The sequence below is a fragment of the Equus caballus genome, chromosome 6 (genome assembly GCF_041296265.1).
Source record: "Equus caballus isolate H_3958 breed thoroughbred chromosome 6, TB-T2T, whole genome shotgun sequence".
In the NCBI taxonomy this organism is placed as follows: domain Eukaryota; kingdom Metazoa; phylum Chordata; class Mammalia; order Perissodactyla; family Equidae; genus Equus; species Equus caballus.
Genome location: NC_091689.1, coordinates 1,306,555 through 1,319,192, shown reverse-complemented (window position 1 = coordinate 1,319,192; position 12,638 = coordinate 1,306,555). Strand labels below are relative to the sequence as shown.

The following is a 12,638-nucleotide window of genomic DNA, read 5'->3' as shown; positions in this document are numbered from 1 at the left end:
ACGGGAGCATGGCAGGAGCTCCCGCAGGGAATAAGACAAAGAGGACAGTCTGTATCTCCCTCTAGAGCACAGCGATGAAAACTAGCCCATTGGAGATTTCCCTCCTCAGCCATCTGACCTCCACATAAAAGTGAATTCGAAATCCACTTGGTTTTCTTTGTCTACACTCTTTGTCTCTTCTCACCTTTTATCCTTATCCACTTGCTCCGCTGACCAAATTTCTTTGGGGAGCAACTACCACACAGAAGGGAGGTCCAGCTTCATGTGTGCAGGAACAATCCATGTTCTTATTCCTATTTGAAATGCCTCTGATTTCACTCTTCAGCTCCCTCCAAATTCCACTTGCCTAACATCAAACTCTTCTCTGTGAGTTGTGCTTTCTCTCTCTCTCTCTTTTTTTTTTTAACCCCAACTAACTTTTGAAAGCTTTTAAAAGGAAAACATTACTTTCATCCTCTACAATACAAGGTCTGCAGATCAATAATTCCAGTGGGTAAATCTTAAATGGATCACACTGAGGTAATGCCAAAGGAGAAAGTAAAAGCTGGGGGCAGTAGAGAAAGATGGTTGAGTCGCCACAAAATTATAAACATTTTTAACTGACAAATGGAATGTGCCAAAATGAAAAAAAATCAATAGGTGAGAGAGGAGATTTACTATTAAAGTTAAGGCTTGATTGAGGCAGTCTCTCCAGGTGTGAGAATTAAAAATCAGGAAAGCCTTCCCTGGTTCACGAAGAGCACGGCTGGGCAGCCCTTGTGGCGGGAAATCCCAGGGATAACTCGCCCAGCATCGAAATCATAAACAGACAAGGATGCTCATCCAGACTTGCTCCTGGGCTCTAAAATCCTATCAATCTCAAATGTGCACTTGTCTTCCTTTTCTTCCACTAAACCTAAGGATCTAAATATAATTAAATGTATTTGTGTTTTCTCAATCCCATATTTAGGAGACTAACAGGTAGAAGAAAAAAGGGAAAACATCCCAACAACACCGTGTGGAAGGAAAAACAACATATGAAATAACGTAGCAATTAACAGAAGAGGTAAAAGTCGCCAGGAGGAAACTGGAAGCTACCTGAGAGACTCTAGTGGCTTCCTCTAGGAATTTCTTCATCTCATCCTCAGAGAATACCACATTCATGGCAGATCCACTGGGAAAAGCGGGAGAAAAAAGAAACAGATCAGTTTCTTTTACAACTTCAGAAGCAAAGCATGTTAGACTTGATTGCTTCTCAGAACAGTTCCAGGCAACCTCTAGTTCTAGTCCAGGCTAAGTAAGAAGATGCCTTTTTCTGCGTTGAGACTTTATTCCATTTAATCTACAGAACAATCAAACACAGCAAAAAGCTACCCAAGGTTACAAAAAATCCATCTTTTTAGTAACGTGTGCAAACATAATGTACAGTATCTGCCTGAGACGTATTCCTAAATGTTTGAGAAAGAATGCTATCTGAAATCAATTTACTCTGAATTTTGATATTTTCAAAGTGAAATGGGAGGGGAGGAAAGACAAAGCAATAAGCTCAGGGGAAGAAATAAGAAAAATGTTACTTTCCATTTCCTTTTAAAAAGTAGTATTTTCTCTCCCTTTTCTACTCTATTACAAATTTCTGAGTAAAGAGCTTTCAATTTCTTCATCTGTTTCAGACAGAAAGGCTAAGGCAATTAAGTTGATAATTCACAGCGTAGGAAACTGGAACGAAGATGTAGATTGCACAGATGAGAAAAGAAGAGCAGTAGTCAATGCTGCTTTCTGCAATCATCCTTCAAATGTCTGTGTGTTGGTTAAATTAACTCACATTAATACCCCAAAGAAGTATGGAGTATCCTTAGACGGTGGTTTACACAAAATGTCATTCAAATAAAAAGGAAAGTTTTCCACCTCATTTGAAATTTTTCATTATTTTAAAGGATCCCATCTCAAATCCCATTTACACTTTCAAATTGTGCACAGCAAATTGTGTTTGTCTTGTTATCTCCCGTGCAGTGAAGTAGTACCTTACATGTGGCAACATCTGAGGAGAGTAAGCGATAATTCACAACTTCTCCTTTGATGATAGAACTTAGTTTCAAAGCTTAATAATAAAAGAAAATCCTCACCGTCCGTGTCCCTTACCACTACAATTCATCTCTTAAAAAAGGTGAAATCAAAATCTCAAAAATTCCAACCAGAGGCACCATCACAAGGAGCTGAAGAGCAGTCAAAGATAAGCTATCATTTCTGGGTAATTAGAAAACAGATTCTGGAGAAAGATACCCCAAGTTCGTTTTGTTTTATTTTTGCGTTTTGGTTTTTTCAATTACCCTCTTCTCTAATGTAAAACTATCCTGCCTCATTTTGGCAAGGAGATGCCCTAAGCCATGCTTCTAGTACGTAGGACTGCAGTCCCTTCATATTGCCACAGCCTGAAGGGAGAGCATGAAGCTGAGGGGCCGTGCACAGGTTCTCAATCTGGCCATGCTGGTTTGGGGATCTTGATGGATTTACAAATTACTACACATCAAAGCTGAGTGCTATTACAAAATGCAGTTCTCTCTCTCCTGATTTTTAAATCATTATTTTGGAAAACAGCATATTACCTCAAAACATAGGAAGGTCTCAACAAGCAGGGGTAGCCCACAGACTTCGCAAACTCCAATGCCTCATTCTAATTAATGGAAATGACAGAAAAACGTATAAATCGTTTAAGAGATTCAATAAAAATGCAGAATGGATCATTATAACAAGTAGTAACCCAACTCTTTTTATTCTTTCTCTCAAAAGACACCATTAAAATGTAAATTGGACATTGAAATACATAAAATGTCTAGCTTCTAATTCTAAATATCAAATCTAGTTCAAAAATAGTTTGAATTTCCTTTCATTGTCTGAATCTTAATGAGAATACTCCTATCAATTTATAATGAGCATTCAACTGCAATCATGGAAATATAGCAACTTAAAGTAAATTCACGGAGCATAGTGCATGCTATCTGCCCTGTAGTTAACATCCGTAGTAGCTAACATTTGAGTTACAACTCTTCAAATGAGAACATTAAAAACAGACAGGTGTTTCTCTCCTTACCAAACTGTTAACAGCTTTCCATGGTGCCTGAGCCACCTTCAGTTCATCCAAGACGGCTGAGAAGATGGAGCGATCCTCAGCCCTGTCGATCTGCAGAGGGCTGGTGCCCATGATCTTGACACCATTCTTGTACAAAGGAACTGCCAAGTTGTTGGGAATCTGTCCCCCGACTGATATGATGCAGCCACCACATGCCTGGAAAAGACGTCCACAATATCAGCCATGGAGTAACCTCATCATGAATGAACAACTATGTTAATACTGTCTTCATTTCATTACTGAAAATGCTTAACATGACCGTGATGTTATCATTTCTCCCATCAATGGGTAATATCAAGTTATACCACAAAGCGATAAACGGTCTTAGTCCTGACTTTCCAGGCACTTGCATGCTAAACTACGTAAGATTCCATGCAACTACACATGATTACCATGTAAGACTTCCACACACTACATAAAGGTGTGACATTCACATTTGTGGCAATTAGAAAAAGGAAATCAAGACAATGAATGTTTTCATCATGTACTCTCCACTATAATCAATTCATTCTTGGGCTACTGTTGTAATTTCCTAAATGGATGCAGGTCTCTCCTTCTAACACTCAACTCTTCTGTTCCCCCGCACTCCCGCCTGTCACTTTCAGATAAATCATCCTACAAGATCCCTTCACAAAGTTACTCCTATCCTCAGAGTTCTCCAAAGATTCCTGTTGCAGCAAGGATAAAGTGTAAACTCATTACCATCAGGGCACTAAAGACTTTCTAGTCTGATCTCCCATCCCTCCTCTCAGCCCTAAGAAGACTTCTACTTACTGTCCCCAACAAGGTGCATTCCCACTAGCAGACTTTCTGCACCAGGCAGCCTTCCCCTGCTGCTGTTTTCTTCCTCTGCTTGTCCTCTCCCTTCGCTAAAGTCTCACACACCTGAACTAAAGTCCAGCCTAAATCCTCCCTCCCATTTTGACCCCTTCGCTCCTTTACTGCTTCCTGGGCACCTGTCTACAGTACCCAGTAACTGATTTTAGTTCCATTTTCCTACTATTTGCCTTCAAGCAGTCTCTGGATCTCTAACCTTCATCTATTTGGGAGATGACTAAATCTCAACTTTTCTTGAGACTGGTGACAGCGTGAGGGCGAGCCAGTGCAGGATTGTGGAGAATTGGATGTGAAATTAGAAGTCCCTTTTCATGTTGTGTCCCTCATGAAACTCTCCCTGAGGTTCAGTCCTCTTGTCTGTAAAGTTAGGATAATAATACCCACCTATTTCACAAGGCCACTCTGTAAATTAAATAAGATAATAAACACTTAAGGTCTTATACATCATAAGTGTATAAATAAGACATTATTACTAATCTCAGAAAATATAATATCTGATAGGCCATTGATCTTGGCATAATTTATATTTGCCTTAATGACCTACTAACGAATATTAGAATTGTTGAAGTAATAGATATGTGTCCAATGTATTTTATCATTATTCAAAATCATTCTGAACTACTACTCTTAAAAGGGACGAAGCTAATTTCTCTCTGCTGAGAGAAATGATGTTACTGCCTAAGCAAACACCCTGCCTCGAGAGCTTAAATGAATTGTAAACAGTATTGAAGAGAATAATCCACAGTTCTGCATATTTATAAATGGACTTAAGCTACTTTTATCATCATTTTTTGTATTCAATACACATTTTTGCCAAACCTTTAAGAAGAATAATTCTCTTTGCTATAATAATATTTTATTTGCTTATTATTTTTAGTTTATTAGCAGTGTTAATATTTTAGAGGCTTAAAAACTAATTCCTCAATTAAGTGTATACAAAAAGTCTCATATGAAAGAAGACTTCAAAATAACTTCTAAAATTAAGGGAGAAGTAGCAACGTATGAGCAAAATTTGAAGTCAGTTGGACTAAATAGGAGCTTAAAGCTGAACAAAAAGTCTTAATAACAAATAGACCAATACTTTTTAAAATAGCTCTATGAAATTGGTTTCTATTCTTCAAGAAATTAACAACTTTCAACTCAATAATAACATAAATTGTTATTATTTATTAAGGCTGTTACTATGTACCCTAGACAATCTGTTTTGACCTTCATAGCATCCTCTGAGGCAGTTATTACTCTCCCCATTTTACAGCTAAAGAAACTGAGGCTCTGTGAAGGTAAGACGATGTGCCCGTATTTCCTATCTCATAAGTACAGAGCCAGTACTTACACCCGGTTCTACATTCTGTAAAGCAGCAGAGCTTAACTAATATACTAAATCTTTGAATCTTAAGCTAATTATTTTTCTGGCTGGTTTCAAAGGTGGTTAATGTTAGAGAATATGAGAAGAGCTGTTTCTAAAGCACTCTTTCTGAAAAGCGGTAAATAGAAAAACTTTCACTGCAAAACCCTATCCTCATTGTTGACCTCCGGAAATAAAGATCATCATTGGGAAGATAAATCCCACTCACATGAATGTTTTAGAGAAATGGTGTGACACTGTAGTGCAGGTTTTGCCCATATAGCAAAGGAATCCAACAAAAGAGAACATATTCGTAGGATGAAGTTGACAAGGGACAGTGTTGTGGAGGAATTCTATCTTAAATGGGCCCCAACACCAAGCCCAGAACTTGTAGGGAATTAGGGAAGGGAACCCAAGATCCCACACAGGAAAATTATCATCATTATCAGAATCACTTACTCCTCAATAGTTTCAAGTAATTTACTGAAATACAGTATTCTAAAATTCAGATATTGTTTCACAGATTTCTAAAATCATTAGGCCTAGAATAATTCCATTAGGCTCCCAAAGTTCCACTCATCTTACCTAGACTAGTTTGTATCCTTTTTACCCAGCTTAGCTTCCTGTTTTGTTTTGTTTTAAAGATTGGCCCTGAGCTAACATCTGTTGCCAATCTTTTTTTTTTTCTTCTTCTCCCCAAAGCCCCCCAGTACATAGTTGTATATTCCAGTTGCAGGTCCTTCTAGTTCTACCATGTGGGATGGCAGCTAACTTCATTAAAAAATGACCCTGATTTTTGGAATTTTATGTTTTCTCTCCATTTTACAAAACTCCGCTGTTTATATATCTGCCAGTGATAATCACCATGTTTTACATTTTAGTAGTTCACATTTTAGTAAAACATATTTTACACTTTAGGCAGAACCTTAGGATTATTATTTTATTCTTTTTGTGTGTGTGAGGAAGATTGGCCCTGAGCTAACATCTGTGGCCAATCCTCCTCTTTTAGCTTGAGGAAGATTGTTGCTGAGCTAACATCTGTGCCCATCTTCCTCTATTTTATGTGGGATGCTCCCACAGTGTGGCTTGACAAGCAGTGCTAGGTCCACGCCTGGGATCTGAACCTGCGAACCCTGGGTGCCAAAGCGGAGCACGTGAACTTAATCACTACACTACTGGGCCAGCGCAGGATTATTTTTAATTAACGTTAAACCAAATGCTAGGGATGAGCCCCAATTCTAGTTTAGAGTCAAGAATTACCAATTGTTTTTTACCCTTCACTAATTAATGTCTGTCACTCCTTCACTCATTTCATTCAAGGTGTGTTGTGGAGGTACCATTGTCTATATATACGCAAAATACTAGGTTTTAAAAATAGAATACTTAAATAATTCATCAGAGTATACTTTTATGGGATATTATCCAATTAAATATTCATTGCAAAGCAAGAAAAATTATTTAAGCAGGACTCAAACCAGACAGGGACATCAAAGGTGTCAGACACGTGGTCTGGTATTTTTAGACTCAATCTGTTTCTTAATGAATAAATACAAAAAGAATCGAGAAACAGGTCCTAAATGTGGCTTGGATGTAGAAGAAAACAAATGTAGTTTGTTTACATAACTTTTCAAACCATGAGTCTCCAAAAGAAGAAAGGAGAAATGTAAAGTTAAGAATGGATCTGTGTGATTCTTATTCATTGTTGTAGCCTATAAAGATTATTGGGTAACTCATCCCCAGAAATAGATCTAATAAGAGATCTAATAAAAGAGAAGCACAAGGTTGCAACTTCTATACACAATGTAATAATTTTCAACTCACATACCTCAAACTAATTTGAGAACATCTTTTCTCTTACAAGCAGTGTCCTAAGCAAAACTGTGAACTAGCGAAATATCATCTATCAAAGCCTTGAAGATGGCAGACACCAATGTCTCCCTTTCTTGACCCTGCCCCACACTCACACATCAAAAATAAGTAAATAAATAAATAAATATGCAAGTCTCTTCTCCAGGAGCAGAACCCATGAACACAATCACAAAAAAGTAAATTGTGATTAAGTTTAAAGGGTCAATCTTCATAAAGTATTAAAAAATGTCTGCAGCCAAAGGAATACATTACTATAACATTTCTATTAAAGAAATAAGAACAAGTCGGGAGAAGATTTCAGCACTCCTACCTTCCCCTCTCATTCAACCTCTGATCAAGATCTTCCAAAGCAGCCTGCTTTCCTCACAGGGCATTTTATTTTTCTGACTTCCCCTGAATATGTTCCTCAGAGGTGCTTCCATGATGCCATGGAAACAGCCTTGGTCCTGGACTAGACCAAGAGACCCGGACCAGGAGACCCATCATACTTTCTATCATCCCATGTAGCTACGTATCGGTGGGAAAGATGATTGCCCTGTTAAGCGACTCAAATGTGCGCTTTTGAATGAGTTTAGACATGCTTCCAATTTTCTACAACTTACGGCTGAGTGCCTCAGTGCCTTCAGCACCACTTGGGTACCCAAGGTCAGTTAGGGTAGTCTCCTGAAGGTCAAGGCGCACCTGTCATGAGAGACGGGGGAGCCTGGGCGCCTGCTGTGAGGAGACACATAGCAACCTCACAAAAGAGACACACACACGTGTGATAACAACCTCACAGAAGAGACACACACACACATGATAACCTCACACAAGAGACACACACACACACATGATAACAACCTCACAAAGGAGACACACACACAAATGTGATAACAACCTCACATAGGAGATACACACACACAAATGTGATAACAACCTCACAAAAGAGACACACAGACACACGTGATAACAACCTCACAAAAGAGACACATACACGTGTGCATGTATGTATGACATGTGTGCATGATATGGAACATTTCCTGACACAGCAGTGGAAGATTGTTCTTACATTCTCCAACATAACATTTAAAACATATAGTATCACTATACTTTAAATGCCACTTAGCTTCAAAGAAGCCGGTTTATTTCCCTCTACCATCCTGAATTCAGTTATAATAAAAGGACTCATTAATATCTATGTGTAATTCATTCAAAGGCAGTCATAGAAGTTTTTAATCTTTCCTTAAAGTATTTCATGTGGAACTAGTTAATTGTGTGTAAGTGCCTGCTGCTATTGCTTGTAATGACTGTTAATATTTTTTAATCAATTATGCAATTTTTCACATATTTATATCTGAAGTCCCAGTTTTATTTTAATGTCTTGAAGGTAGAGACCTGGTTTTATAGCTCTCTATCCTGCTGAAGATGGTATTTAAAAGGTACTCAAGTAACATTTGTAGAATGCATTTGTTTTGATGCTAACCTACATATCTGAAACGAATATTAAGGAATCATTAAAAAAATGTCAGAGAGAGAACTAAAAATTGTGTATATTCTACCTAGTGATTTAATGTCATTATATTAAAATATCGGTAGGCCAGGCCAAAATAGACAACTACAATGATACATCTATCCTAAACTTGTCTATTCTTCTTTACAATAACAACATCATCACGTTGTTCCAGCACTGTTCTTTATACTTTAAAACGTGATTTCAACCACGAGTCTCATGTACCTTCACAGTACCTGCACGGAGCACACTTTTACAATCACATGATTCATTAACATAAAAAAAGAAGCACAGAGAACTTAAGCAATTAGCACAAGTCAATGAGTTCCCAAGTTAAAACTAGAATTTAAGTATTGAGGCTCTAATTCAGTATCTTTTTTTCTAAGTGACCATACTTTACACATCGCGATGATTCTCCGTGGTAAGGAATTAGCTGTAATGACATCAAAAGGCACAACTACTGTACATTACGCTGGAGTTTTCCAGTAGTTATTTCTTTAATTGTAAGATAATTTAACTTGTTCTACAGACTTAAGTAACCTATGATGATATGACCCACAGTGAACATATACTCGATAATATTGGAGCGGAGGTAGAAGAGCAAGGGTGAGAGAAGGCTATAAAGGTACCAAATCATTCAGAATGGACTCATCCATGTTAAATTGAAGACTGATGGCTTCATCTGATAGCACAAAGGATTAACCAGTCCTTTATGAACAACTGACTTCTCTCCTCTGGGAACTACTCATCATTGAACCGCAACAGCACATGAACTAGAGAGGCTACTCCTTGTATGTCTAGATGACCAATTAAATCATTCTGCAAAATATTTATTGGGGTTGTCTTCTACTAGTTGATAAGTCTGGTACATGTTACCAAGAAGAGTTTTCAGTCTAGCTGGAAATCTTAGAGAGAAAAATGAATTTTATATGGAAAATAATCACTCTGTCCTGGGGCTTCAAGAATCTAAGGTTAGGGTAAATTTTTTAGAGTTTCACTACAAAATTAGACAATGGAAGACACTGGCAGCTCATTCTTCAAAAGGGAACTACAATATAAATCTACATACATGAATACACCTATGTAAAGTGTGCATGGTATATATTTTTCTTCTTTTTTTCTTTGCCTTTTTTTACCTCCTGATGGTAGATGTCTAGGATTCTCTCCAAAGACAACTCTTCAAAGTACAGTTTGTCACACTCATCGAAGTCTGTGCTCACAGTCTCAGGGTTGCAATTCACCACCACCGTCTTCTTGCCAAGTTGACGCAGTGTGCGGATACTGGAGACAGCACACCAATCAAATTCCACACTGCTGCCTGCAGAGACAGCGAGATTGGGGAAAGGGGTAAGAGAAGCATGGAGTTACATCACAAAGAAAAGCAGAAATAGATCGCCAGTCAATCCAAGCTAAGGAAGCTAACGTGCTTTCAGCTCAATTTTTAAAACTCCAAAATATAAATTTTAGATCTATTATGCACACTATATTAAGAGTAGGAAAAACAGGGACTAATTAAACAACAAGGACATGTCGGCTTGTTATATGCTACGCTCTGCAATAGGTAATCTCCACATGTGAAGCCTTCACAACCTAAAAGTTAATGGGAGATCACTGTAATGATTCAAAAAAAAAGATAACTCTCACTTACTGAAAAGAAACTCAAAGCGAACACATGGACCTCAGTACGTGAAAGTAGTTAAGGCAGTCACCAGAATACTTGAGTTCTGGTTTCAGCCCTTCCACTCATCCTGCTGTCTGAAGGCTAAACCCAGTGATCCATCCTGAGGTGCCTTGCAGCTCTGACATGTCTTGATTGATTGAAAAGTCTGGTCCTTTTCAAGCATTTCCTTTTAAGCTTGGCAAGGCCACCCCATGCAGAGTGAGTGACCTTCTAGGAAGCAATTTGAAGTATAATAATGGCCTAAATGCCTCAAAATATCACCTCTACTGGGATGTCATAGAACTGAAAGTTCTGAGATTTGTACTAATTCTTTGCATTGACATTGTCTCCTAAAAATTCTTGTCAGAAGTTATCCAAATATAGCAGCATGCTAATTCTCATTACCAATTAAGTACGCACTTGATTGTCAGCTAGGCTAGTTAGTCTTCCCTGGGCCCTAAAGTAATGAAGATTGTTACATAAATTAAATAAAACTTGAAGAAGAAGGAAGAAAATTCTAGAGAAGGGTAAGACCTAATGAAGGTCTTCAGACCAATTAGCCATAAGATAACTCAGGTGGGAAAGGTATAAACACTTTCGGCTTACTTCAAAATCTGACCAAAGATTGGTCAACTAGCATATCCTGAAACACTCAGTTAATTGTAAAAACTAAAATAAACTATGCTTAAAGTAACAGAGTAAGACTATATACATTTAAATCATATATTTCATCATTTCCATATTAGAATACCTTGCAGAGACTAAATGTTAAAAACACCTGTTGAAAAATATCATTGTCTATTTAAATATACACTTTGTAACTGTAATAGATCTTAATTCACTATTAAATATCTACTTTTAAGTGGCCAGGGGGAAATGTACCAATTTCTGGTGAGAATATTTTAATTAAATCATAATGTCCTGCCCATGCACCAATGAGAAAAGCTCCTTGCATTCGATATGAACAGAAGTCATATGTTAGGCCAGAGACTGTATTCAAAAATGTAATTTCTGGCTGATGTATAATGTTCTTGAGCCAATACAGATCTTTGTGAACAGCTATGCTAGAAGAGAAAAAGTCAAAGTGTAATTCATTGCCCAACCCCAGTGAGAGGCTCAGTTTAGTTCATGAAGATACAAATGATAAAGGGGTGACATGATGAAATGAAAGGAGAGGGAATCTGTAGTTGAGACCCGCATTTGAGTACCACTTCTACCACCTAACAGCTGTATAAGTTTGGGCTTCATCTCTCTGAACCTCAGGTTCCTAATTTGCAAAATATTTATTATAACAGCATCTACTTTACATAGTTCTTGGAATAATGGAATTAACATGTAGGAAAAGTCCTATGTAAATATGTTATCACTTTACCAATGTGATATGGACCGCAGCCAAGCACCATCATTCCGTGGTCATCAAAATTGATGTCATGCTCCTGGGGGGAGGGAAGGACAGAAGATGTGGAAATTAGTATGTTATTCTTCCCTCTAATTAAACTATGTGTCCTGATTTTGAGTGTGTCTTTCTCATTCTTTCTCTCATTGACATGCATCCTCTCTTAGTCTCTGGGAATCTACAAGTATAAAGTGTTATGTAACCTCTACTTATTCATAAAAATACAAGTTCAATATTTTTTAGTTAAATAGTCATGAGAATACAGCATAATTGTGTGATCATGTAACTATTGACCTTATCACCTTTTCACTTTAATTTCATCATCTTAAAGCAATTCTTAGAGGACTGAGTACAGAAATACATCATCACATCTGACCCACAGGATGTCATTTTTATTACCAAGATTACTAGATAACCAAAGACACAAAAAACATGTATCCCTCCAGGTGGATCATTTCCTAAATGTAGAGCTTTCTGCATTCAGCAGTTTGGCAGTTCCTACCTGACCATTGTAGGTAACATAGAGGTAGTTTGTGACTGATGGGTATTCTGCAGCCAGTGTATCAATCTGCAAGAGAAAACAAATAAAGAAATAGGGATTTTACTCCCTTTGTTATAATTATTTTCAAGAATGACTGTAGTTTTTTGTGTGTGTGCTGCATTCGTATTCTTTTAACAATGCCTGTTACTGTCCAATATAAAGACAATAAAAACATATGTACAATCCAATTGGTTTCCAATTCTGAAAATAAGAGGGGGATAAAACAATGATACAATCTAGTTATCACTTGAGCAATAAATGACAATACACACCCCAAAGTATCGCTGGATCACTACAATAGCACCTGTCACGAACATGACCAGTAGTCAGATAGTCAACTGGTTACCAGAAAAACTTACCCAGACAGCTGTCTAAAGCAGCTGCATATAAAATCT

General features: G+C 37.6%; 1 protein-coding gene across 1 annotated transcript in view; it reads right to left on the bottom strand.

Moving 5' to 3' along the window:
- The window catches only part of CPS1 (carbamoyl-phosphate synthase 1), a 117,197-nt gene that overhangs the window by 25,565 nt on the left and 78,994 nt on the right, over positions 1-12,638 (bottom strand). Inside the window, exons 23-28 of the mRNA XM_001914709.6 lie at positions 12,205-12,270; positions 11,679-11,742; positions 9,783-9,964; positions 3,068-3,262; positions 2,583-2,650; positions 1,078-1,153 (exon numbers count right to left, since the gene is read on the bottom strand). Of these exons, the coding sequence (XP_001914744.1) occupies positions 1,078-1,153; positions 2,583-2,650; positions 3,068-3,262; positions 9,783-9,964; positions 11,679-11,742; positions 12,205-12,270 (651 nt within the window). The remainder of the gene's footprint in view (positions 1-1,077; positions 1,154-2,582; positions 2,651-3,067; positions 3,263-9,782; positions 9,965-11,678; positions 11,743-12,204; positions 12,271-12,638) is intronic.